General features: G+C 36.1%; 2 protein-coding genes across 7 annotated transcripts; both read left to right on the top strand.

Moving 5' to 3' along the window:
• Positions 1–2,302: 2,302 nt before the first annotated feature.
• On the top strand, positions 2,303–3,214 carry LOC104603523 (uncharacterized). Its single transcript, XM_010267576.3, has one exon. The coding sequence runs from the start codon at positions 2,334–2,336 to the stop codon at positions 2,907–2,909; it is 576 nt and encodes a 191-aa protein (XP_010265878.1). The 5' UTR covers positions 2,303–2,333; the 3' UTR covers positions 2,910–3,214.
• A 15,274-nt stretch (positions 3,215–18,488) lies between these two features.
• On the top strand, positions 18,489–23,758 carry LOC104603524 (uncharacterized). 6 transcript variants are annotated; one of them, XM_010267577.3, is made up of 8 exons: positions 18,489–18,776; positions 19,627–20,112; positions 21,215–21,380; positions 21,472–21,522; positions 21,647–21,829; positions 21,963–22,065; positions 22,168–22,943; positions 23,071–23,758. In XM_010267577.3, exons 2-8 carry the CDS (start codon positions 19,649–19,651, stop codon positions 23,431–23,433), a joined length of 2,106 nt encoding a protein of 701 aa, XP_010265879.1. In that variant the 5' UTR covers positions 18,489–18,776; positions 19,627–19,648; the 3' UTR covers positions 23,434–23,758. The 6 variants fall into 6 exon arrangements, with proteins under 6 accessions (XP_010265879.1, XP_010265881.1, XP_088753906.1 ...); XM_010267579.3 differs by having other exon boundaries at positions 18,506–18,776; positions 22,171–22,943; XM_088897780.1 differs by having other exon boundaries at positions 18,643–18,776; positions 19,647–20,112.
• The last annotated feature ends 4,004 nt before the right edge of the window (positions 23,759–27,762 follow it).

Below are 27,762 nucleotides of genomic sequence, written 5' to 3'. Positions count from 1 at the left end.
GGTCCCACTTTTATGATCGGCCCTAGATTTATAGCAAGATGCAAGGGTGTCGGATTAAATTAGTAGGGTGTTGGAACTTGTTTTATTGGTAGGTGATCCCAACTTATCTTTGTAACTACAATCATAATTGTCAGGCCCATAGTTTGATTCGGTCGCTCCATTCATTCGCTGTTTGTAATTTTGGTGTATACTATCTACTGAATCTATATATTGATTCAGCAACTTTAGAATTTATCAATTCGATGTTGTGTTTAGACTTCTTCTATGTGTTACATCACCACAGCTTGTAACTACATTGGATTTATAGATAGGTTATTTTGAAGAAACTAAAGGTTAGTGAATTAATTCTTAATGAATCAAGAGAACCCATTCAACTTTCCATCCAAAAAAACAATAAAGCAAAGAACCTATAAATCAATTTACAATTGACTGGTTGATATTAGGGGTGTCAATTGGACTGGATTTGGTCCAATCGGATCCAGCCCAATATGAGTATTATAAATGGATCAGGTCCAATCCAGTGAATGTTTTGGACTAATTTGGATTGGTCCAATTTAATGTCTGGACCATCTAATCTGTTCAAATTCATTTTGATTTAGATTGGTTTCAATTTAAACCCGGTCCATTGACACATATATTCTTATCTTATATCAATGGATCAGATATTGCCTTATCCAACCCAATCCAATATAAATTTGTTACAGACGGATCAGGTCCAATCCAACCTAATAAATACTTTGGACCAGATTGATCCAATCCAATATGTCTTATTGATCCATCCAAATTGATTTTGGACTGAACGGGGTCCAATTCAAAACTGGCCCATTAATTGACACCCATAGTTCATAATGAGAATCTGGAAACTAGCTGATCCTATATTCAGCACAAGGATGAAACATGAATATTTTGGCATTTCAGTTGTTGCAACTCAAAATCCTAACTACACATCTTGGCTGTTTGACTATACCAGTACTCTATGGAAGTTCTTGTCCTCTATTATTTCTGATCTTCCTCTAGTTCTTTTAGACCTCTACGTTCATTACATGAACCCTTCCTATTCGTGCAATAATTAATTAGGGTTAAATTAACTACTTCTAGATTTCAGAGAATGAACTCATTTCTAATAATTCTACTTACCTTTTTATTCTTCATTTTAAATATTCTCATCTCTACTGTTATCGTTTTGTAGACATATTATATTTTGTCTGTTGTCCAGAATCCACTCTATATATGTACACATTTATCATTTTAGTGGTTTGTTGCCTTTGATTTCCTTCCTTTTTGACATTATACTCACAAAGAAAGAAAAGAAATTAACTGTATTGCAGAACAATTTCAGAACTTTTGCCATTTTGAAATGCAAAACCTTGTATTTTGTATGTATTTATGCTCTTCCAACTGAGCCTTAAAATCTAACCATATGTTCCATTCTTTTAATCACTATGATGAATATAATTCTTTTTGGTCTGTAATAAAAAGGAAAAAAAAAAACTGAAATTTCATACTACTATTTTACAAAATAAAATGTAGCCCTCTTACATCTATTTTGCTCTTTTTGTCTCTTCTCTCTTTTTTTTAATATTGGTGGAAATTAAAAAAAAAAAAAGCATGGTTTTTAAAACCAACCCGGAGAGCGAATCGGTCAGGGGTCTGGTTACCGGGTCAAACGGTCCGACCATTCGAACCAAACGCTAGGCCCATTCTGACAAAAAAATAAAAAAAGGTCAAAACCGTTTGAACGGTTAACCACCCGGTTCAGCGATCCGGTTTTGGGGGGAAACGGAACCAATCACCTGACCAATTCCCGGTTTTTCCGGTCCAACCGTCCGGTCCGGTCTGGTTTTAAAAAACAATGAAAAAATCCTTTTTTTGTTATGAAATAACTACAAATGGTGAAAAAAAAACAGCTACATTACAGCATGTTTCATGTAACCCCATGCATGGTTTTGAAAACTGGACGGTGTGAGGTTTGACCGGTGTTTGGACCGGATGATCAGACCGTTTTTGGGTTGGTTTTAAAACCATGATGTAACCCTTTCATGGTAAGAGCAATTAAGGGAATTGAAGGAAGGGGCTTGTTTGGACACTACCCAACCAAGCATGAAATACAATACATTTTCTGTACAGCATCAGCTGTCTTAAAGGGACAGGCGTGGTCATGAAGAGTCCAAACAAGTCCCATCTTTATAAACACTTACACCACAGAAACAAGAGCATAGCTTTCCAAAGTGGATGGCACTTCTGTGATTTAACTGAAACCCAGTGGCGGTTTGAAATCCCAGTTCCTTTATATATCGGAATTTGAACTAAGACCTTGAGATACCCTACCAAAAATGGCTGTCCCATCTCATCCAAAATCCATCCAGCATCCATGTCCGAGCTCAAATTCCATGAAAATCAAAACCCTATTCCACTCTCATGTCTTCAGGCACATTTGCCTCGTCGTCCGGGCACTGACCAAAGCCAAGTCAGTGATCGCAGAGCTTTTCAAGGACGACGACCGACCCGATTACTACAAGAACAGTATCAAGAAGAGCAAGAAGAAGAGGAAGCTGTTCAGCACCATTAGAACACACTACAACTGGTGCTCCTCTCATGTCATACCCATGCCGGAGCCCGCCATGGATGGGTTCAGCAGCGGCCACAATCTTTACTACGACTCCACATGGAACTCCGTCTGCCCTGCGGAGGAATGCGAGGCGGCTGTGGAGTCTCAGCTCTCGGGGCACTTTCATTGGCTTGAAGAGAAGGTCGTCGTCCCAGCTGCAGAGAACTCCACGGCAGATGTTGAGGTCGACGAGATTGATCGGCTTGCTGCCAAGTTCATTGCCAGTTGCCATGAGAAATTCAGGTTGGAGAAGCAGGAATCTTACAGGAGATACCAAGAAATGATGGCTAGAAGCGTGTGATCGATCGATATGGGTGTCTTTGGTTTCAGAGTTATACTTAGCTCCATTGGTGGGGTGGTGGTGTGGCATTAGTTGTAGAGTTGGTTATAGATTGGGTTGATGGGTTCAATGGTCATCCTCTTCCTTCTTCTTCTTCTTCTTCTTCTTCTTCTTCTTCTTCTTCTTCTTCTTCTTCTTCTTCAACTTCTTTCCTTCTTTCTTTTGTTATCTTTTTCACTGATGGGTCTTGGACAATGGTATAAAATGTGAATTGATGATCAGGTTTTTATGGTGGTTGGCTCAACTTCTGAACCAGTTGCACTGAATTGCTTGGACTTTCTCTGTGTTCTTCATTCATATTTTTTTTATTCTTATTCTTGGCTTTTAAATTTAATTAAGTTCACAAAATGTTCCGTCTCAAGGGATGGATCAAAGGAATTGTTTCTGGGATTTCACCCTACGAAGTTTTCATGGTTGATTGTCATCAATCTTATGATTATGCGTTGCTTTCCAAAGCATCCTAATCATTTTCTGGGTCCTGTTCTTCTTTCTTTTTCTTTTCTCATCAAAAACTTTCCAAGTCATATGCTCACTCACTGTCAATATATATCCTCTCTCTCTCTCTCTCTCTCTCTCTCAACAGCACATGTATTAACAACAAGAAACTTTAAGCAAATATGGTTGGGGTCTCTGGTTGAAACTCAGAAATGTTTATAGGGAGAAATCTCAGAAAGTATGGCAGAGGAAGATCAACCTAGCACCCTTCTATTCTTAATTTTGACAGAGACCCATTTGCCATTGCACTGGCTTCATGTCTTCAACCTTTCATAACTCCACCCAGGAGGCATGAAATCTCAGTCTAATAGACCAAATTTCGAATTTTCATGGCAAGTTAAAAAGGAAACAAAAGAAAAGCGAAAAACTGTAGGCCCCTCTCTCCTTCTCAAGGGAGAAACATTCAAACTCTGTGATGAGACCACAAGCACATGCATGTAACAAGAGTGTACCCCGCTATGATATCACCAGTCACCAACATAATCAGGGCATACATACCCACATTAGGCTAACCACTCGATTATGTCACCCGAGGTACAAAACTGTACAAAGTTGACGTAAATCGTCACCAACTCTTTCTATTAGAGTAATTTGGCCTATAAATACAAATATGTATGATGCAAAATCTTCTATATTGTATTACTAAACATATATAGGCTCAGTTTGGTAGCAGTACAAATGCAAATATGTGCAGCTTAAATGCATACAAAATAATACAAAATATAAGGTTTTGCATTCTACAAATTTGTATTTGTACTCCTTCCAAACTCAGCCATATTTGCATATTTACACTCTTTCACATACAAAGATTGACACCAATCCCTCTTATATAGTGCAATATATATTAGAAGAAACCATCCGGTGGGAATAATTTTATCACTGGGTGGGTTCCACCACCACTTATTCTAAACAAACGATTGTCGGATTAATTTGGTTTCAAATACACACTTTAGTCATCGTTTAAGGTGCAAAAGAAATTTGTCTGCGTTGCTCTTTCATTTGCACTGGCACAAAAGTATGAGAATGCTTTATTTGTCTGATGAAATAAAAATGAATAGTATTTGCATTCTTCTCACTTGCACTCTCATGCATTTACACTAGTGCAAATGAAATTGCACTGTAAACAAACTGATGAACCTAAATTTTGATGTCAAAACAAGCAATTAGAGATGGAAAAAGAAATTCACTCGTTGTAGAATATAAGAACCATTAACCATTTAATATCTTCTTTATTAACCATTTAGAGCCAAGATCAATGGAATTCATATAGATTTAAGCTTAACAGGTCTAGTATTCAAGTAGTGATTATGGCTAGCTACTTGATAAATCTAATTCATTATATAGCTAGCTTGTATAAAGAGATGAGATCACATCTCTGCCCCACAACACCTCACAGCACATCCCCGCCGTGTATTGGGAACATCCCCCAATGATGATATCATCGGTTCTGATACTATCATCAGGAAATGTTCACAATACACGGTGGGAATGTTGTGGAGCGTTGTGGGGTGGCCCCTTATGGGGCAGAGATGTGAACTCTAAAGAGATGGCCCGGCAAGCTATAAAAATGTACAAGTAATTGAATGCATGATTATACGCATCTAATCTTGATGTTTTCATTTTTTGGTGTGTCATCATCTAATACTGTTTTCCCATTTAAACCCTAGCTATATCCCACCTCCCAAGGAATTAAAAGGAAAAGAAAAAGAAAAGTGAAAGAAGTGGGGCCAATCCTAAGGTGGGTCTCCAACCAAAGAAAGCAAATAGCTAAGATATGTCAGGTTGAACCAAAGCTGGACCAGTAACTAGCTTAGCTGCTAAGGGGTGGAATGAGTTATACTAGAGACGGTCAAGTGTACTACTTTTTCTTTAATTTTGAGAGGGAGTCTTTGTGAAATAGACTGTGAAAAGGGTGGAGAGACATCAAAGATGCCTCTTTTATTTTTATCAGTTTTTGTTCCTTTATTCCATCAAACTACTTTTGATGCTTTTACGGGAGAGAAATGAAACTTTAATGGAGCCTTGTTGGGTTCCTTCGGTTTCCTTGACATTGATTTATGACTGCTTTTACAATAAAGTGATTAGCTGAAGCTTCTTGGGATTTCATTTTTATTCTTAACTGGATCAGCCCATCGACAACTTATCTATTCCTCTATGTTGATTTGTCATCCATCCATCCAAAATCCAAAAGATTGCATTTTTAAGAAGAGCATTTTTTGGGTATCTATTAGGTGCTTATCGTTTAAATCATGGTTTTTAAAATCAGACTGGACCGGATGGTTGGACCGGAAAAATCGGGAATCGGTTAGGTGATTGGTTTTGTTTTTCCTTAAAATTAGGATTTCTCAAAAAACCGTAGTTTTTTGGTCAGTAAACCGCTGACTTGGGCAGTTAACCATTCGAACGGTTTTGACCATTTTTTATTTTTCTAAATTTTTTTAAGTTTTTTTATTTTTTTGTTAGAATGGGCCAACTATTCGGTTCGAACAATCGGACCGTTCGACCCGATAACCGAACCCCTGACCGGTTTGGTCTCCGGGTCGATTTTAAAAACCATAGTTTAAACGGATTCAACCCAAATGGCAAAAGAAACCAGTATGAGCTATCATTAGAATAATAAAATGAAATGTTATTATTAGTATATTTATATTAATGTGTACTTAATGGTATATAAAATCTCGGGATGACAAGTGTGAAAATGAAGGTTCAAGTTTGAGAATGGCCACTTTGTGCAAAAAAAAAAAATGTTAAAGGTTATCCAATCTATCCTTCCCGAGACCATGGATAAGGGGATCAATATTGGGTAATTGTCTATTTTTTAACCAAATGCAAATAAAAATTAGGTTAGTTGGTATGAAATTCTTTTCTATCTCTAGTGTCTCAATATTGGGTAATTCTTTTCAATCAATAATAATTTTTCCCTTCTACCAAAAATAATAATAATTTTCCCCATCACTACTGGAGACCCATCTAATTGCAACACTCTGATCATCATTTTCATTATCTTCTTACTTCTCTGAGATGAATAAATATCTAAGTATAAATAAGGGAATCAATTGGACCAGATTTAATCGAATCCAATATGAGTCCATTACATATGGATCATGTCCAATCCAATCCGATGAATACCTTCGACAAATCCAATTCAATGTCTGGACCATTCAATCAGTTCAAATTGGTCTTAATTTAGATTGATTTCAATCCAAATCTAGTCCATTGACACCTGTGCTCTTATCTTCTATCAGTGGACTGGTTATTGGTTCAATCTGACCCAATCCAATATAAATAGGGATGCCCATTCAGTGGTTTGATTCGGAAAAAAAAAAAAAAAAAACCTAACCAATATTTTGTATAGGTCATTTTCATGAATCGAATTAGACTTGAAATCGAACTAAATTTAAATCGATTCAATTAATTTGGTTAGTTAAAATATAAATGCATTTTATACTTATATTAATAATTATTATTAAAATATATCAACATTTAAAATACATATTATATATTATTATTATTAATATAAATAGTAATGTTAATATTTATAATTGAAATATAAATATATGTATTTATTTTGGTTAATTTAGGTTCCGGATCGATTTGGTTAAATTTTTTTCTCAAACTGAACCAAAATCCTAAAATAGATATTTCTAAAATCATAAAGCCAAACCGAATCAAAAACCAAAATAACCAAATCGGATTGACTTATTCGATTTAGTTTGGTTTGGTTTGGTTTGGTTTGGTTCAGTTTTCAATTTAATAACTGAATTTGAACTCCCCTAAATATAAATTCATTATGCTTGGTTCGGGTCCAATCCAATTTAATGAATACTTTGGATCATTAAGTCTGGACTCGTCCAATTCAATATGTCTTATTGGTCCATCCAATTCATCCAAATTGATTTTGAGTATAAATAGTGGATTTCTCTTATATATCCTACAAAATGTTCTTTGGTGGAAAAGAAATATAAATTTTTATTTTCATGTCCCTTAAAGGTTTAAGATGATAAAATAATTCATGTATTCCCAGAAATCTGCTTCCTATGTCTATATCTATGCAACACAACTACTAACTCTAATTACTTTGGGGCCGTTTGGCAAGTCTTTTTGGGAAGATCTTTTAGTAGCTCTGACAGTCAAAAGATGCATTGAGCTTTTGCATTATGATCTGAGCAGCCTGAAGCCCGTTTGGTTAAGGCATATTTCTTCACGAAAGCAAATAGAAAAAAAAAATACAAAAACTCCATTTGAAGCTCCACGAAAATCACCTGATTTGGGTTTCTCACATTTTTTTTGGCACACCGTTTTTTGGCGGCTAAACCATGCAAAAAGATACACCAAACGGGCCCTTCAATTTTTTTTTATACCAATTCATAAAGAAATAAAGGGATAAACAAATGAAGTTAAAATAAGAAGAAAAAGTGGAAGTCGAGTTTTTCTTTTTCATGAAAATAAATAATGGATCTCCTAATTGGGTCATTTAATGAAGTTCTAAATGACATAGGAATCTTCCACATGGCAAGATGAGTTAAGGCACAGAAGAAGTTCTACAAGTCTCTCTCTCCATCCAGCAGGGGTAGCCCACCCCTAACCCCTTAATCCCTAATGAAGGAAAGATTCAATCACAAGTCCCCATCATAATCAGCCAGAGACCTTACCAACAAGCTACCTAAGAACCTATGTCATTAATTAAAATACACCGCATAAGTATTGCAGGCAGTAAAGCAAGAACTACATTTGCTTGTCTAAAAATATGCTTGACTTCAGCCCAATAGCCTTTGTCGGCCATTTTGAATCTCAGCAGTTATTATCACTTTGAGCAAAGCTCTAACTAATCAATGAGCATGGAGCTGACAAATTTGATTACCCACCTCATCTCCCCAAATAGAATAAACATGATTAGATCATCTAGGCAAAGAGCTAACTGACCCGAAAGATGAGGACCTAAATGCTCATCCGAACTGTTTTCAAGGAAATCCACCTACCCAGAGGTGTCAATTGGACTGCATTTGGTGCAGCCCGATCCAGTCCATTACAGATGGACCAGGTCCGGTCCAATCTGATGAATACTTATGACCATTTTGGACCAGTCCAATTTAATGCTAGACCGCCCAATCTGTTTGAATTGGTTATAATTTAGATTGGTTTCAACCCAAACCTAATCCATTGATACCTGTATTATTATCTGCTATCAATGGACTGGATATTGGTTCAACCCGATCCAATCCAATATAATTCCATTACGAATGGATCAAGTCCAATCCAATTCAATAAATATTTGGACCATTGAGTCTGGACTGGTCCAATTCAATGTCTTATTGATCCACCCGATCTGTCCAAATTGATTTTGATTTGGACAGGGAACCCAAAACTGGTTCACTAACACCCCTACCTACCCTGTTAGTCAATTGTCATAATTTCTGTAAATTGCCAGTATGCCCAAATCTATTCCTCTCCTCTATCAAACCAAACACAACCAAACAACCTCATTCATGTAGGCAATTTCCCTAGCCTAAGTTGGGTCTTGCTATAAAACATGTACCTAGTTCTAAGCTGGGCCTAACTGGGCTTTAAGTTGTTAAGCTCAACCCATTCAAATATTGGCCACCCTTGATGACTTGCCCATCTTATACTAACCTGGTACCAATGCAATTTGCTTTCTCAATTATGGTTGTAAGCTTCCTTATAGAACTTTTCCTTCGATATATATGGCTAACAGAAAACCAAAATAGCTTGTCTTCATTACATCTGCTCACTCTATTTATTAATCTATTTTTATATCTTCATAATAGAAGTAGGATAATTTTGCAATTAGAGGAGCAATTTGGGCAGGCTAGGATTAGGGTTTTATCAAATTTTGAATGGACTCAACTCAAAGGCCCAAACCTGGAATAGTGTAAAATGTTAACTCGGGCCAACCGACTTTGTCTCTATTTGCAATTTCCCCCACCTAGAAGGAAAATGCCGACCCTATATAGTTGGGACAAAGCTTAACTGAGTTAGAGTTTTCCTTTTTTTTCATGTCAAAAAGCCTATTATTATGATCTGACAGACCTGATCTAATCCAATGGCAATTACATTGATCCGAAAAACCTAGGTTGTATGTGGCATGCTCTCAGAGAATTAATTCTGATGAATTTTTTTATTCTAAAAATCATTTTCAAGTTTGGAAGTACGAAAATTGTTGGAAGTAATTCTTCCTTTGGAGCTAAAAGACTTTATTTAAGGAATGACTTTTTCTAGCTAAAAACTCAATCCTTAAATAGTGATTCTTTAGAATAGAATTTTTAGGTTTTTAGCCAAACATTAGGGGTGCAGCTTGGGCGAGTTTGGGTTGAGATTTTGTCAAGCTTTTTTTTTTTTTTTTTTTTCCTTTTTCTTGGGGGGCAGGGTGCTCCTTTCTTCTTATCCGAAAGAAGTTGCCCTACCACTCAAATATATTTGGTGTTGCATTGGTACACTAACCTTGTGGCCCACAATAAACAATCACCGTTGATCAATGAAACAGATGATCTAAGATGAACAAAGAAACTAGCAGTGACCTGATCCCGTAAAATCTTCCAATTCAAAAGTGCTCCAGAGGAACACCATAGCAAACGACCAAACATGAGCCAAGCCTCCCACAAAGCAATGTTTTGAGTTGGTGGGCCAAAAGATTGATCCATCCAAAATTTCATTGAGCCCACAGGCCCACTATGGCAGATGTCCCTTGCATAATTGCATGCATTAAAAGAGCCTCCCGATCAGTCAAACTTCATTGTGTGAAAGGGAGGAAGATCGGACCCCACCATTTATTTATGCAAATAATTAGAAGAGATGAGAACTTGAGAAGGATGATTTAAGAAAAAGACAAACCTTGGGCCATGGGCCCCCGAAACCATGGAATGGTCTGGACTCTGGAATGCCCATATATGGATATGCGTCTCATCTCATGTGCAGAGAATTGGGCCCACATTTCTATAAGTGTACAAAAGAATTATTTCCATGCTTCAGAAAGCTATACACAGATCCAAATGGTTATCGAAATTGTCACGTTTGGACCTACCCCAGGGTAGGTTTTTCTTGGCCCATATTTGAATGAACTTCTATTTTACGAAGGGCCTCTCACATGGATGGTTGTTTCTCTGTTCTCAGATTGGAATCTATCTTAACACCTCGGGTACCCAAAATGTATTGGAAAACCAAAGTTGTGCTGTAAAATAGAATGGTTGGATTGCAGCCGTCTCCCCCCAAAGCTTATTTTGGCCTGGTTTCTCCATTGTGGGCCCTATTCTGTTGTGGGTACCAAAACTCAGTTCACACAACAATTTTTATCTGTTAAGAACCGTGTGGACTCTTATAGATAAAATGTCAAAGGCCCGATTATCAATTTAGCTTTATCTATCCCAAAAAAAAAAGAAAAAAAAAAGAAAATTAAAAAGACAATAATCAACTCATATGCATACGTACATACATTTGACAGATATTTTCTATAAGAATCAAAACCCTTATTTCTGTATTAAAAAAAGCTTATTTTCATTTACCTAAATTTCTATCCTTATTTAGGGACCATTTGTTAACCGCTTAAGTGGCTGAACTGAATGATTTATTCAGTGAATAAATCACTAAAACACCAAGCAATAAGGTTTTTTGATAATGAGCTATAAGCTATTCAGCTATGTCATTTCAGCCACTTTTAAACATCCCCAAAGAAGTTAGTCTCAGTTTGGAAAGAGTACAAATAATATAAAGCACAAGGTTTAACATTCTACATATTTGTATTTGTATTTCTTTCAAATTGAGTCTAAGGCTGAGTTTGGAAAGAGTGCTAATACAAATATGTATGGAGCAAAACCTTATATTTTGTATGCATTTGTACTTGTATTTTACATATTTATATATTTGTATTTCTCAGTTTGGAAAAAATACAAATATAGAGTGCAAAACATTATATTTTGTATATATGACTGAATTGAAAATTCAGCTAAACTTGTTGAAAGAGATTGAAATGGACATTCCTTCAAATGACGACTGACTGACAGCCAATTTGGTGTCTCCTGATTTCTCACCAAACTAGCTTATGGGCTGTCTCTGTGGTGTGGGGCCCACATTGAAAAGCCAGAAACATCTACACTTCACTCTTACAAACGGGGCACTTGGTAAAAATGGCGCTGGCTTACACTTGTGACATACTAATGGGCTGAGGAGGTGGTCAGTCCAGTCAAGAACCACTCACTTGACTGGACAAACCACCAAACCAATTGAAAAGTGTCAGAGAAATTTGGTCATGGCTACGCTGGTTTTGGCATGATTCTGTATCTTTGTTGCGTGAATCAGACAAAGCATAGTAGATAAGTAGAACCCATACAGCACATGAAAGGGCAATGGCATGAGAGACGAGGACAAAAAGCCTAAAGCAGAATTTGACCACTCCACTCCACCCTACCGGTGTTAATTTGTATTCGTCGATATGGATGCCCAATCCTTAAATATAAGTGAACAATTTTGTTCTAATACCTTGGAAAGAAGGGTTGTTGGCTCCGTTCTGTCATTTTTAAGGTGGTGAAGTTTGTAATCCAGATTGTACCTCAAAAAAGGGAGGGACCTTCAAGCATATCCATTGATCATTTGTCTCCATCTTTTAGTAACAACTTTATTTGCATCGAGCTAATCAAATGGTGGGGATCATTTCAAATTCATGATTTTGTTCGTTGCACTTTGTGCGCATGAGTTATTTTAAGCATTTTCAGACCAGACGTCTACACTCCACATTATTCAATCAGTGATTAATTCTTCTTCTTAGTTCTTCTTATTATTATTATTATCTTTTCTAACGGTGTAGTGGAATGGATTAATGGAACCCTTCACCCCAATTTCTTGATTAGAATCTATCCCTTTTCTGTGTTTGGTTGCAATGCAAATAAATTTGTATTGATGCAAAATTATGGCAATGCAAATGAATTTAGTGTAAATTCTGCCCTATTTTTATTTTAAATTTTAGTTTATTTTGTTTGATTGCAGTACAAAAGAAGTAAATTAAGACATGAAGGAGAATAAAATAAAATTCAAAACAAAATTAAACGAGAATTTACATTTTTTTTTTCATTCACTCCCATGCATTTGTACTAGTGCAAACAAAATTGCACTGCAACCAAACACTGATTAGTATCAGTTTGGAAGGAGTACAAATATAAAATATATAAATATGTACAATGTAAATATATATAAAATAATATAAAATATAAGATTTTACACTCTATACATTTGTATTTGCACTCTTCCCAAATTGAGACTTAGACTCAGTTTGGAAGGAGTACAAATACAAATATGTACAGTACAAATACATACAAAATAATACAAACTACATAGTTTTGCACTTTGCATATTTGTATTTGTACTTCTTCCAAACTGAGCTTTAATAAAAAAAAAATTAAGGTTATGTTTGGATAAGCTTGGGTTTATACTTTTAGGTTATGTTTGGTTTGAAAGGAAAAGGTGGTAAAGGGAAAGGAAACCTATACAAGAAGGGATTTCCCTACTTTTTCTTCCAAACCAAGCACAGTCTTAGAGTCAAAAAAAAAAAAAAAACTCTCACCAACCACTCAAATAATAATATTTTTAAAAATAACTCTCACCAACCACTCAAAACATTTTATTGTTCAATTCTTTTGCTTACGCTCAAAAACAAAAGCCTAAAGAAACCACGTAGAAAAGGCCTCCAACCATAAGCTCAACATCACTCACTTTTGACACGACCTCCAAGCAAACTGGTCGTTTTTCCTTTTAACTTTTTCAGGTAGGTTTTTTCCTTTCTTTCGAATTCATTTACTCATTTAGTATGCTTTGAAGCATCAAGCATTTAGGCTATGTTTAGTTTGAAGGAAAAGGAGTGGACTTTTTCCTTCAAACCAAACACAGCCTTAGGGTGAGTTATTTTATTGGATTTGAGAGACTAAAAGTGATCTGTGAATTGTGAGTAAACAATGCACTCTATCCCGAATAATGGGACACACAAATGTAACTCTATGTTGATTGGGATTTACCATCTAATATGTGATGAGCCTTGGAAGTCTGCTCGTTTGCTTGTTAAGTTGAGCTAGAAAATTAGTCTCAAAGAACCATTCAACCTAAAAGCTTAAGTTGTTAGGTAAGATCTTTGAATAGGTTGATATCTCTAACATTTCCCCTTACACGAAAGCCCATTGGGCTTGAAGTTTGAACAAGCATAGGTCCACTCATACCTTGTTCTGAAAATTAATTATAATTGAGGTAATGAGGATCGAACACTAGACTATTTGTTCAAAGCGGCTCTGATACCATCTCAAAGAACCTTCAATCTAAAAACTTAAAACATTAGGTGAGATCCTTGAATAGATTGATATTCTCTAACAACTAGAATGGATTTGATTTATAATTTGAATAGAAATAACAATAAAGCTTGGGAGGGTGAGATCCTTGTCATATGTACTTTTATTTTGAATGAAAACTAATTCCCACACCAACCATTTTGAGTGAGAAGCCAAGCCACAAGTTTGAAGTTAAATAGAAACCTTTATACATGAGGGCTTTGTGTCCCTACGAGGAAAAAGCATGGCTGTTTGGAAAATGCATTTTGGGCTGTTTTGAAGCTTCCTGCACATGACATGTTACCTCACTTAGGTGCCTGATGACCCGGTAATAGATATGGTTATTAGGCATCTCTCCAAATGTGGAGCCATGGGATCAAATCTGTCGTAACTGCAGGCTCTGAGTGATAATGTTAACGGATTTCGCTTACATCTTCCATACTCATCACCGGGAAATATTCTCAATACACAGGTGAGAGGTGCAGCGCTGGTGAGACGCCAATCTGATCTCTAGAAAGACAGTCCACTTAAGTTTTTTTTTTCTGTCTTTTTAATTAAAAGAAATATTGAATGCAATTGCCCTTTTAACCCACACACAAGGCGTTATGCATATGAAGCTTCATAACAGCCTAGACTGTATTTTTGAAACAGCTTAGCTGATCTCCCCATGCCACTATCTTATCCAATATTTTTCCCAACTCATCTGAATCAAATGAGGATTTGGTAGTCATTAGGGGTTCTAGTTCGGGCTGGTTAGGTTGGGCTGCGGCTAATCCTGACCCAATCCAAGTTGTTGAACCCCAATCAGAATCTTGGGGTTCAGCTTGAATTGGGTGGCCAATTAAAGTTGCCTGTGGGACAAAGTTACGCCATGCTTATGTTGCATTAAACATATTTTGCCTTTTTGGCTCAGTTTGGAAGGAGTATAAATACAAATATGTAGAGTGCAAAATATTGTATTTTGTATGTATTTGTACAGTACTAAGGCTGTTTATAAGAAGGCCCAACCCGACCAAACCGACTAACTCCAACCGACCCAACCCGAATCGGCCGGGTTTTTATCAGCACTGGTTGATTTCAGGTTGTACAAATTCATAAACCGATGGTTCGGGTCGGTTTTGGTTTTGTTGTGTGAAAACCGAAACCGACCCAAACCGAACCGACTTAGTTCCTACTTAACTAAAAACTGAAATATCTGAAAATATATATTCCAATATCTATATCTAAAAAATATATATTATGAAATATGTCAGATATATATTTCCATAAAATATATATTCCAATATATTTGTATGTATATTTTTGTTTTATATATATATTTCTAAAATACATATTTCAGTTTTAAATATATTTCCAGAAAACTAGGTGGCCATGGGGGGGCATGGATGAACTTAGAGTTGAAACCGACCCAACCCGACTCAAATCGACCAAGTCGGTTTTGCTTAACACTGGGTCGGTTTCGGTTTTCATCTCAAGTAACCCGACCAGATCGGGTCGGTTGGAAAAACCTCAGTAAACCGACCCAACCTGACCTATGAACAGCCCTACACAGTACATATTGTATTTACACTCTTTCCAAACTGAGCCTTAAGATTAAAATTATTGATACATATGCATATTATAGGGGTCCAAGTCAGGTACCCAATTTGAGATTTCAATCCAAATTGGAATTGAGATTTCTTACCCACACCTACCCACATAATATCCCAACCACACATGGGGAACATCTCATCCTTACATGTTATTATGCAGGGAAGATGTCTCCAATTCAGGGAGGTAGTGTTTTGTGGGTAAATGTGGTAGAATTCTTGTGGGTGGAAAATCCAGAATCCCCAAATTGCACACTAATGTACAACGAATCTAAAGTTGCTAGAAACAAAATCATACACAACAGGCTGAACAACCTATCATGACTCATGAATGAATATATCAATGTTCCTTATAAATACTAGATTGTTCAGCCTACTATACTGTGCATGATTTTATCTCCAATCCATCTGGTCCATTATAACCATTGTACCTACCAAATCGAGTCAGACAGTTCAGATCCCCCTTCTCTCTCTCGGATGATTTGCCAATGGTTAGTGAACCCTTTTAAGAGGAATACAAAGTAACGAGGGATGATGTGACTAAACAAATGCCTTATTGTTTTTTCTTTAAATAAATAATGTTTATGGTTTATCATAATCACAGTTATGTACCATTCAACTAAATGCCTTATTTTTTTTTTAAATGGATAATGTTTGGCGTCAATACTGTTTTCTGAGAAAACAGTGCCATGTAGGCATCAGATCAGAGAAAGTGATACTTCAAATAACATCTTCTTGTTTGGTACTGTTTTTCCAGAAAAAATGTTGCTCCAGATCGCATCTTGGAAATCAGGAAAATGTGGTCTAGAGCAACACCAAATTCAATATTTTCTAAGAAAACGATGCAGTGCTGTCAATGGTGCAATGATGTGGCATCATCTTGGACGTTGGATAATATAAACCATATTAAAAACGTTGTTACAAGCAATGGTACCAAATAAAACCAATATTATTTTCTTAAAAAATAGCTTATAAATAACACCGATTCCAAACAAAAAATAAACATCGTTTTTTTCAGAAACAATATTTACAATTCAATATGCCCAACATCAATTTTCTTAAAAAATGATGCGATATTTCCAGCACCGATGCCAAACACCTACTAAGTGAGTGAGTGCAACCTAGTCATTCACTTCACCTACTTTAGCCCACAATCACATAAAATGATCTTAATCAATATAAATGCACATGAACTCAACCCATACAACCCACATGGTTGATTTTATATTAATGTCAATAATTACAATAAATAAATAAAAACCATATGGGACCCACAAAGGACTCAAAGGATAACCCATATCAATTGTTAGGATGTGTGGGGCCCACACGCATTAATTAAACATGGGCTTGATATCCCCCCTCAATCAAACAATAGTGCCTCACCATGTGCTTCGGACTTCTCAAATTAATCCTCAACAATATTTTATCAAAATGCCCTTCAAAATATTAAAAACATTAGTTTTGACTTCAAATATATATTTTGAAATTAATAAAAATATTTTCATTTTAAACACTAAATATAATTTTATCATCTTAAATTTTTATTTTATTTTTCCCTGAGATTGGGAGAGTGCAATACTGCAATTGTATTTGCAACTCTTCTCAAATTGAGAGTAAACCCTTTTTTTTATTTTTACCCGTCTTAATGCAGGGCAGTAAAAGCTTATTGGCTTATCCCTTCAAAAAGCATAAAGGATGATACTTTTGTCCTTATAACATGCAAAGAAGGTGCCAAAAAGGTAAAACAGATTTTTGAAAAGCTTTATTTATTTATTTTTTGAATATTGCATACACCAGGTTAAAGGGGTGAAGACAGGGCAAGATGCACGTGAGGTCTAATGAACTTAGTACCTTACTTTACTACGGAGAGCCCATATTTGGAGGGATGCCAAATGACCATCTTAACTATGGGTCATCAAATAAAATGGGTGGGGTTACCAAGGAAAGAGATTGAGTTAGCACCTAAATAGTTATTTTACCAAAACACCCTCGATAATAAAAATATTAATCTTGCCTCTAACATATTTGAAGATTTATAAAAGTAATCCTATTTGTGTTTTTTAAGCAAGATGTTATCCTATTTATAAATAATTTGAAAGTCCAAATTTTATTTTATTTACTTTTAATTTATTTAATTTTCTTTGTTACCTTAAATTTTATGGGAAAAATTAAATATAAGAAGGCATTTTTGTCCATATAAGGAGGTTCTAGGTTCGAGTTAGAATACAGGTGTCAATGGACTGACTAGGTTCGAGTTAGAACCAATCTAAATTAAAATCAATTTGAACAGATTGAATGGTCTAAACATTGAATCAGGTCCAAAATGATCCAAAGTATTCATTGAACCATATTAGACCTATCCCATCTATACTATAATGGAGTCCTAAAAAAGGGTAAATTTGACTTTTAAAATAAGAGATGGATAAGTTAACAAGCAAGCACGAGGAGAGATCTTGGCATTTGACCAAAACCCCAAGGGGCGTATATGTAATTTACCCTTTAATATTGGTTTAGGGGTGGGAACAGGGTAGGTTCACGTGAGGCTCACTGCAATTCTGCAGGGTTGGTCCCACTTCTCCTCCCTTTTGGAGTGACCATCTCAACTACCAGTACCAGGCCAACTGAGCCTACAATTCCTTTTCCCTTTGTGGAAATTAGGGCCTCAGGGGTAGGTGATGGTGATCAGTTCTAGCTCTAGTCCGGCTATGAATCCTGGGCCGGGTCCGGGCTTATAATATCAGCCTGGCCCAGAATGGCCTGGCCTGGCCCATGTGAAAACTGATAAGAAAACCCTGTTTTTTTAGGTTTTTAATTGCTTTTCAAAATTTTTAAAACTTTTTTTAGTGCGGAAAAGAACGATCCTGATCTTGCGGGTTGGTCAGTAGTCAGTATTGAATAAAGCGCTACCTGGTACCGTGGCTGAGCATTAGAGTGGGACCCATTGCTCAAAAGTCACGGTGCAAAAAGTGCCGTGTCCAATGCGTAATTGTTAACCCCGTGTGCTTAGCATTGCTCGGAGACGAAACAAAAAGCAAGCAAAATCGGAAAAGCGAAGTGAGTGACGCATAACGCATTCTCTCTCATACTGCACTCAGCACTCGTCTCATTTGACCCCCCCGAGTCGATACGTTTACTTCGTAGCAATCTCGTCCTCACGCTTGCTATAAATACTCTCCCCTTCCATTTTTCCGCCACATCCGCTCTCTCTTCTCCATCTCCGATTCTTCATCCCAAGGCTGCAAATTAAAAGCCGAATTTTTCTTTGAAAGCTGAATTGAGAGTTGTTTAGATTTGCTGGTTTTTTTATCACGTAAGGGCTCAGATCTCGCCTCTCCAACAAGCATATCTGATTCTTCAAAGGCGGACTTTTAGCTCCTCGCTTACTCTGCTTCCGTCTCTTGCATCTCCGATTTTTCCGACTTCCGGTACGACCGCTACTTTCTGTTCTCTTTCTTTTCGCAGATATTTTGATGAGGTTTATTTTATTTTATTTTATTATTTTTTTTTGTTATTCGGAGGTGAATATTTAGGCTGTGACAGTGTTGATATTAGCTAGATTTAGGGAATTAAATTAATCAAGTTTTAGATCTGTAAATAGTTGGATTGTGTTTCTTCTTCGAGTTAGTTTTAATTGCTCGAATCAGAGTTTGCCAATTTCAGTAAATTGCGTGTTTCCTTAGCCCGATCGACCAGATCGTACTGGTAACTACGTAGCATCTGTGTCTGCTTTCGTTGTTCTTCTTATCTTTTTTTTCTTTGGCTTATTCTTTCCGTTATTAATCCGCAATTCAAAACGAGATATCAAGTCCCTGTTTTCTGATGTTTATTGCTGGAAGTTGTGGATCTTTTGGTATTTCAGATCTGTAATAGCGAATTCTATCTATGATCTAATGAATCAACTGCTGATAGCCTGAACTCTTATCTTGAAGTTCAGTGAAAGTTTGGATCTTGGCTACGCATCCAAGATTCGATTGTCCATCGGTTCTTTCTTTAGGAAATTTTCCCTAGGTTTGTGAATGAACTAAATATGACGTCTAAGATCTGTACGTGTTCAATAAAGGGGGCTTTAATTAAAGTTGCAAAAGCATGTTTCTGATGATTTTGTTAAAAGGAAGAAGTCTTGGAGTGAGGTTGGGATCTGTACATGTGCAATAAGGGGGCTTTCTGATGATTTCTTAAAGAAAAAGGTCTTGATGTCAACTCTACAACCTTAGTTAGTATTTGCTTTTATTTTTAAATCTAATTATCTTGAAATGCTCTCTATCAAAAATGCAGGGCTGTCTTCGTTATTTCAGTCATGTGGAGGTTCAAGCAGTTTATGCCAAAAGAACATGCTGGGCTGGAAGGCCGCACTATTGATGTTGGCAACATCAAGGTTCATATCCGCAATGTGATTGCAGAAGGCGGGTTCTCTTGTGTTTATCTTGCACGTGATGCTGTTCATACATCTAAGCAGTATGCTTTGAAGCACATTATATGCAATGATGGGGAATCTCTGGAGCTGGTGACCAAAGAGATCTCAGTGATGAAAATGCTTAGGGGACATCCAAATGTTGTCGCACTTCTTGCTCATACTATTTTGGATATGGGGCGGACAAAAGAAGCACTTCTTGTTATGGAATTTTGTGAGAAGTCTCTGGTTAACGTGCTGGAGAGCAGAGGAGTTGGATATTTTGAGGAGAAACAGATTCTTTCCATTTTCAGAGATGTGTGCAATGCAGTGTTTGCAATGCACTGCCTAACCCCTCCAATTGCACACAGGTAACCATCTTCTTCCGACATCAAATTTTAATTTCCTCTAATCATAAATGCTGCCTGGTCTCCCTTCTTGGTGTTGATAGTATTGATCTACCTTTCTATTTGATGGAAATTCAGGTATTCCATTACATAGTTAGGGAATCGTCATTCATTATTTCATTTACTGTAGTATGCACTAGCTCCACATTCCCTCCTTTTTGGGCTGGGTGGACCACTTGGGGGTAAGGGGGTTGGTAGTTAGATGGTCATTTGAAGTATTTGATAATATATGGATATTAATTCTGTGCTAGATAGAGTTTGTATTGCTGGAGCTGGTGGCAGAAACATCTGATTTCCATTGCCTAACAGTAGCATTGTTTGTTCAACCTTCATGGATTCTCTAATTACTAATAGTTATGGTGGAATGTGATTTTATTGGTTACATATTCTATATTTAAGTAATTCATATAAAACATAATTTATTTTCTGATCTTTTCTTCAGAACATTACATTTCTTTTACAACTTCCATTTGTGTATTCATGCAGGGGTCTAACTTAAAAAGCTAGGTTTGCTTGCTAAAATATCATTAGATAAAAAGGGGGAAACTTACTTAAGTAAAGGCTGAAATGATATTTTATACAAAGATACTTTAATCTTTCTTGAGGAATTTCTGTGCATTTCGATTGTTTAACTACTGTCTACTGATCTTGCATAAGATAGATACTATAGATACTTATATTTTAATAGATAAATAGATGGATTTGACATAATGGGAAATTCCTTAAAATAGTAATTACAAGGGCTGTTTTATGCCTCTTTTAATGGAGATACACTGGGAAGAAGTTTCAGCTATTTCAGTTATGTCATATATAATAACTATATTTGAATTTTTAAGTAAATAGCTTTAAGGTTCATCCACATGTACTTGATTTCATGTTATGCGAAGTGAAGCTTAAGAGAATAGTTGAGTAATAAACCGAAAAGTTTTTTGCATGCAATAAGTTTCTATTTCTATCATTTTGTCATTTCTGACAAGGAAGACTTAAAAGCTGACAAGGAGGCTGCAATCTGTTTTTACCAATAAATACATTCTGATTTCTGATGTGTTTATCCTCCCTTCTTCAGAGACTTAAAAGCTGAGAATCTTCTTTTGGGATCTGATGGAATATGGAAGTTGTGTGATTTCGGCAGCACTTCAACCAATCACAAGCGCTTTGAAAGGCCTGAAGAAATGGGTATTGAGGAAGACAATATAAGAAAACACACAACACCTGCCTATAGAGCCCCTGAGGTTGAATGAAGATCAATCCTGTAGCCTGTAATGTAATACCATGGTGATAAAAATTTACAACTGACATGCTTTCCTTTTCGCTTTATATCAGATGTGGGATCTGTATCGGAAGGAACTTATAAATGAGAAAGTGGACATTTGGGTAAGTCAAACTACCTCATTTTGGTGGAAAATATATTTGTTAACAATTGGGAATTTGTGATTATCCTTTGAACTTGACATCTTTAGACATAATTGAGAGCTGAAGCTATTTTGTCTTTCTGCAGGCTCTTGGCTGCCTGCTTTACCGGATCTGCTACTTCAAATCTGCATTTGATGGTGACTCAAAGCTGCAAATCTTAAATGGAAACTACCGCATCCCAGATTTACCAAAATATAGTTCATCCATCACGGGCTTGATCAGAGACATGCTTCAGGCTTCTCCAGATGCCAGACCAGACATCACGCAGGCAAGGGCTTTGCTTGATTGCCCATTCTCCATGAATCTAGGTTAGTTCTAGATTGTTTGTGTCCATGGTAGTCTTAGGTTAATATATAGATTATTTTCTGCTTACTGAAGCCAAGCTTTTTCCCTGGTGGCAGGTGTGGTTTCGTGTTAATGAACAGCTACCTCCAGAGTTGCAGAAATCATTGCCAGACAGACCACCTGACATGCACCAAGCAACTGTCAATATGCATGATGATGGTAAGAACATATCTTCAGATATCCTCTAAGCATTAAATGCTGATAGAGTATGATATAAATTGCTCTTAGTTCATATTATCTGATATGTAATTGTGTTGTTAGTAGGTATGTCAAATCCTACAAACAGGGCTCATCCAATGCCTCATAGGAGTCCACCCCCTCCTCCAGCCAGAGAACAAGTTCAAAATGTATCATCACCATCTCTCACTTCCAAGGCAAGTGGGCCTCCTTTAGGTGCATTTTGGTCCACCCAGCATGCAAAAGGTTTACATGTCTCAGAGGACAAGGGCGAGCCCATTTTCGATGAAGAACCAAGTAGTCAAAGGAAATCCCTTCATGATCGACGGAGTCCAGAGAAACTTTGCCATCTTGGGAATGTTAGCCCTCCAAAAGAGCAGAACATTGGGACCCGTTCTTTCAGAAAGAGTGTACATGTAAACCCCCCTAAGAGATTTGATGATGTCCACTCCAAGGACTTTGAGATAAGATTTTTCTCAGAAGATGCAAACCATGGATCTGAAAAATCAAAAACATCAAAATCTGAAAATGCAATTACTTTCCAGAATGAAACATTCAACACTTTTGTTGCTGAATTTGATACCAATAAACTTGACTTTGGAAATGGTAGTAATAGCAATAACAAGAAATCAGCAAAAGAAGAAGCACTTGAGGCTGAAGTGGATAGACTGAAAGATCAATTGAAACAAGCTAACACAGAGAAAGCTGAAATAACATCCAAATATGAAAAGCTTTCTGCCATTTGTCGTTCTCAACGACTGGAGATTCAGGAATTAAAGCAAGCTCTAGCTGCTAGAACACCATCACCAAACAAGGACTATTCAAAAACAACCTCTGGAAGTCAGCAGTCTACAACTCCGGTACAGCTTTTATAAATTTGCTTTCTTCTGCTTGGCTTTTATTTCTCAGTCATCATCATAATTATTTTTATTTTTATTTTTCTTTTTATGCACTGCTCATGGTTGGTGTATTTTTACCTTTACGCAGCAAAGGGAGAAGATCGAAGGGACAGTGTGGGAACTCCAACAAGGGCTATTTGCCAATAGTTCCCCAAGTCCAGATTCAAAACCATGGAATGCATTCTCTGATGATACCAAGCCACAGCCTTCCTTGAAGAACAACACTCCCAGATCAGTTCGGACAACAAATGGACGGCAGAAGAAACAGGCTCCTGATGAAAGTCATGGTCTTGAAACATGGGGTTTTGGGTCAGATAATTTCACGGCGGTCCCGTCCAGCACTCAGGTAACACAGACCTCTAGCCAAGTTCATAGTTTTGAACGAATTGGAGATTCAAGGAGTGTAGAAAGGAAGAAGGCTTCTCAGCCTGCTGGATGGGCTGGTTTCTGATTCCAAATATTTGAAGAAAAAGCCAGAGTAAATCATTACTTTATTGCAAAGCTTTTCATTGATGTTATCCAGATTGTTTTCTTTTCCATACTAGTTATTTTGGTTTAAAAGCGAGGGGGGGGGGGGGGGTAAAGAAGAATGAAAAAAATGCAATGTATGGGCTATTGTTTTATGTTTTTTTTTGTTATCCTTGCCCTTTAGAATTTAGATGTTGGAAAGCGTAAAAGAATGAAACAATACAAATGACCTCTGAAATCTCAGAGTCATCAGTAGGCAACAGATGTACAGTTATTGCATGCATCAATATATTCAGGGTAAAAGTAAATACTTTGGTCTATAAACAACAGCAATAAAAACTCTTCCCCAAACCCATATTACCATCTGTTTGTGCTGTCGGACTGGACCATGACCATCATTGTCTTTTAATTGCCTGGAAAGATTGCACATATTTTGCTTCTATCAAGCTGAAGTACGATTCAAACAGCCAACATTGAAGCCTATTTTGATGGTTTGCTCCCTGGAGCATCAATTAAGTGTGGTAGTAGTACACTCGTGTCAATAAATTATTGTGATTAATGCCCAGTGGCTGTTTGAGACTTCTCCCAGGTCTTCAATACCCCAGGACGCAGCCGATGAGGCAAACTTGGCACTTTGGCAGTGGTATGTTGGAGAATGGAGACACTATCAATTTAATTATGGGCATGCGGCTTTGACCCCACAATAGCGGGGTGCTATATGCTTAGTCGGGATCTATGGAATGTGGGTTAATTATAGATTTATAGGTATTGTATTTGTGTTAATTATAGGTAAATACCACTATTTACATTTCAATCCTGTTGTTCGGTAGAGGACATGCGTTATGTTGGAGACGTTGCCATGCCAACTCAATCAGGACATTGAGATCCACATTATGTCTCTAGTAACTTAATCGTATGTTTTCTTTGAATCAGTGAACACCCTATGCAAATCCCTCTCTAAATTTTTCTATTAATTGTCAGATGGCTTAACTAGCCATTGAGATTCTGCACCTAAAATGGGAATATATCAATATCATCTTAAAAAAAATTCCAATCAAAGTGTTTTGTGACCATTTTAACTCAAAAACGTTCACAAACCAAACAAGCTTTCAACCATTAGAGTCAACTGACAAACTTAGTTTTAGACATGGTTTTTAAGTTCTGACAAAATTAAAAAAAATGAAAAATGGTCAAAACCTTTCGAATGGTTTGAATAGTTAACCAGCCGGTTCAGCGGTTTATTGGTTAAAATCAACGGCTTTGGAGAAAAAAACGGTTTTAGGGAAAAACAGAAATGGTCAGATGATCGATTCTTGGTTTTTTTGGTCCGGTCTGATTTTGTAAATCATGGTTTTAGATTCTTCAACCCACATCGAAAGGTAGAAGTGCTGAGCAATCAGAGCTTATCTGCACTCCACATAGGATGCAAGACTGCAAGTGTCCTGTCAATGAGTCGCTTAAATACACATAAGCCATTCTCATTCAACCAGGGAAAAAGAAATTTCGGCTTTAATATAATGCTGGGTAAGGTGCTTCAGACGTCCTTCTTTGAAGGAGTGAATTTTTTCGAGCAATTATTGCCACTAATTCCCAGCAATAAACGATTTATATGCAATCGCCTTTTAACGAATGGATCTATTGCTGAACTGTATGAGGGACCTAAACCAGATAAGTGATAAGTATTGTGCATGGTGCACTTTGATATGCCTGCTTGGTATGAATTTCCCTACTGTATTTATGCATATACAAACTTTTCCATCATATCGCGACATTTCACTAATGTCGTCCGACATATGTCGGTGTCGAGACTCACCAACATGAAAATGGGTTGTAATGTAAAAATTATAATATTTCAGTCGTCAGTCCAAATAACCAAAAAAAACAACAGTTTTCCTATTATGTCGACAGGCATGTCGACTAACGTACAAGCAAGAGAATAAGGTTTTACATCGAACAGAAAAAAGAGGAAAAAAGAAAACCGCATGCTAGCTACAATCATTCATAATTTCATATACATGCTTGAAAAAATGAAGAACAAGGGAAAGATTCGAAAGAAAAAGACAACATGCTTACAAACAAATGAAGAATCATAGTACGCCCATTCAAGCTTAGAAGAAGTAACAAGAGGAAGAAGGGTTTCATAGAAGGGGTTTTCAGTTTTCTGTGTACAATTTTATTTACCTAGAGGTTGGAACGAGGCTTGGTTTTGAATCAGCAAGACTTGGAGGCTAAATCGTGGAGCAACCGAGCAACTGAGCAACAACCAACCAAAATTTTGAGTATTTGAAGCTTTTCATCTCAGGCTTCTCATCTATTCTCAAATCTCAGGTAAGAGCAAACCCTCTTCCAGTTCCAGATTTTTTAGGAGAAAAAAAAAAAAAACTTGAGGTGGAAGTTATGAATTTCCGCTAGAAGCCTAGAACTTGAAACTGATCTTCTTTTTCATGCCTTCAAGTTCTGGCTTTCACACTTGTGAAGGATCGGAGGTTGAAGTATTTTGCAGAGCTCCAAAGCGTCTCAGCTTTACTCCCTCCCTCTTTCGAAAATTATGTCATGTTAATTTGTTAAGTAGCTTAAAAGTTATGGTATTATGTGTGATGGTCTATGAAATGTCCATAGACCATCACAACAAACATATTATTTTTGGTGTAGATGTTCTACAGTAAATGAAGGTAAATCGTAATATTGTAGACCTTCAAAAAAGATACCAAACAAATGAAATGTTAATATAATAATATAATATATTAGTATATTATATTAATATAACACAATATACTAATATACATTATTCCATTAATATATATTGTATTATATTATATTATATTTAATATTTCAAAAAATAATAAATAATAAATTAATTACTTTATAATATAAAACATAAAATATTTTTCAAGTAATAAAATATTAACTACTTAGTATTTTTAAAATATTTATTAAAAAACAGAAAACGTTTATTAAATTTTATAGTAAATCATAATTTATTATAAATTTAATATAAAAATTCAGAATAAATTTATTAAATTTTATACTAAATCATAATTTATTATAAATTTATTATTAAAAATCAGAATAAATTCATTCAGTTTTATAAGAAATCAGAATTTTTTAGAATCTTAATACTAAAAAAAGGAGAATTAGTTTATTAAATTTATAATAAAATATAATGTATTATAACTTTAATATTTAAAAACATCAAAATAAATGTATTTTTATTTACTAGTGTGAAATAAATATATTAGTATATTAGTATTTATAATAAATCAGAATTAACAATAAGAAAAAAATCAGATAACCTTGTAAAAACATCAAAATGCATAATAAATCAGTAAATCATCATTTACTAATTTGTTATTGGTCTTAGTTTCTTAGCTTTATATAATGGTTGGAAATAAGATAATAATTTAGAAATATGTATTAATGCTTCTTTTATCATTTTACAAAATATCATTGCATATTTCCACAATGTCTCTAATTTTTATAATATTTCCCCTTGACATTTCCGACATATGTCCTATATTTTGGTAAGCAACATTTCCATCGACATCAACACTTTAGACCTTACTACATACAATATCAACTTTTTTGAACCTTGAATGGCACTGTCTTCCACGAATGGTTCTATGGCGCTTTAAATTTGAATTGGGTTAGAAACTTGGGCCACATAGGTCTGAGACTAGATATATAAACCATGAGGGTTTGAGCTCAGCACCATGGGCTAATTTTAGGACTCAGCCCATCTCCATAATAAGCCCAAAGATTTCATGCTCAGGCTAAACTTGACCCGATTTCTATTAAACGCATATGGTAGCACAAAAGGATATCAGGATTCAGGAATAACCAGCGCGACCAGAGATTGCTGCTGTGGACAGAAGGCCTTTAAGTCAAGTCACCATTGAAGCTCACCTGCATACCTGCTTTATACCACCTATGATTTGCCTCTTGCCACTAAAAGGTTTTTTTCAGTTTTTGAATCCACCGAAATGCTATTTACGAATTTGAGGATTTTTTCTACCAAAAACAGAATTTGAGGATTTCTATATATGCTTAAATGTTAAAACCCCTACCCCTCGTAGTGTATCATCAACCTGTGAAATACTGGAATGAACGAGAGAGAGAGAGAGAGAGAGAGTATTGCCATTAGAAAAAACTAATGAAAACAATGAATGATGTAGCTGCATGCATGAATTTCCCAAGAGCCTTCTTAGTAAGCAGTCTTCATCAGTCTTTCCATATATTCCCTTACGACTTAAGATCATTCCCTATGAATTCACCAACCACCACGACCAATGCTCGTCATCAAAGCACTAAAAGC

This window comes from Nelumbo nucifera, chromosome 2, assembly GCF_055504915.1.
Source record: "Nelumbo nucifera cultivar China Antique chromosome 2, China Antique-T2T, whole genome shotgun sequence".
In the NCBI taxonomy this organism is placed as follows: Eukaryota; Viridiplantae; Streptophyta; class Magnoliopsida; order Proteales; family Nelumbonaceae; genus Nelumbo; species Nelumbo nucifera.
The sequence above is the reverse complement of the archived record's forward strand: the minus strand, read 5'-3'. Positions and strand labels throughout refer to the sequence as shown.

Bases quoted from the DNA above. Each gene is read 5' to 3' on its own strand.
- LOC104603524 (XM_010267577.3), top strand. From the start codon at position 19,649: ATGTGGAGGTTCAAGCAGTTTATGCCAAAAGAACATGCTGGGCTGGAA. The intron at 21,523-21,646 runs GTAAGTCAAACT...GTCTTTCTGCAG, and splicing joins ATGAGAAAGTGGACATTTGG to GCTCTTGGCTGCCTGCTTTA. The intron at 21,830-21,962 runs GCAAGGGCTTTG...CCCTGGTGGCAG, and splicing joins CCAGACCAGACATCACGCAG to GTGTGGTTTCGTGTTAATGA.
- LOC104603523 (XM_010267576.3), top strand. From the start codon at position 2,334: ATGGCTGTCCCATCTCATCCAAAATCCATCCAGCATCCATGTCCGAGC.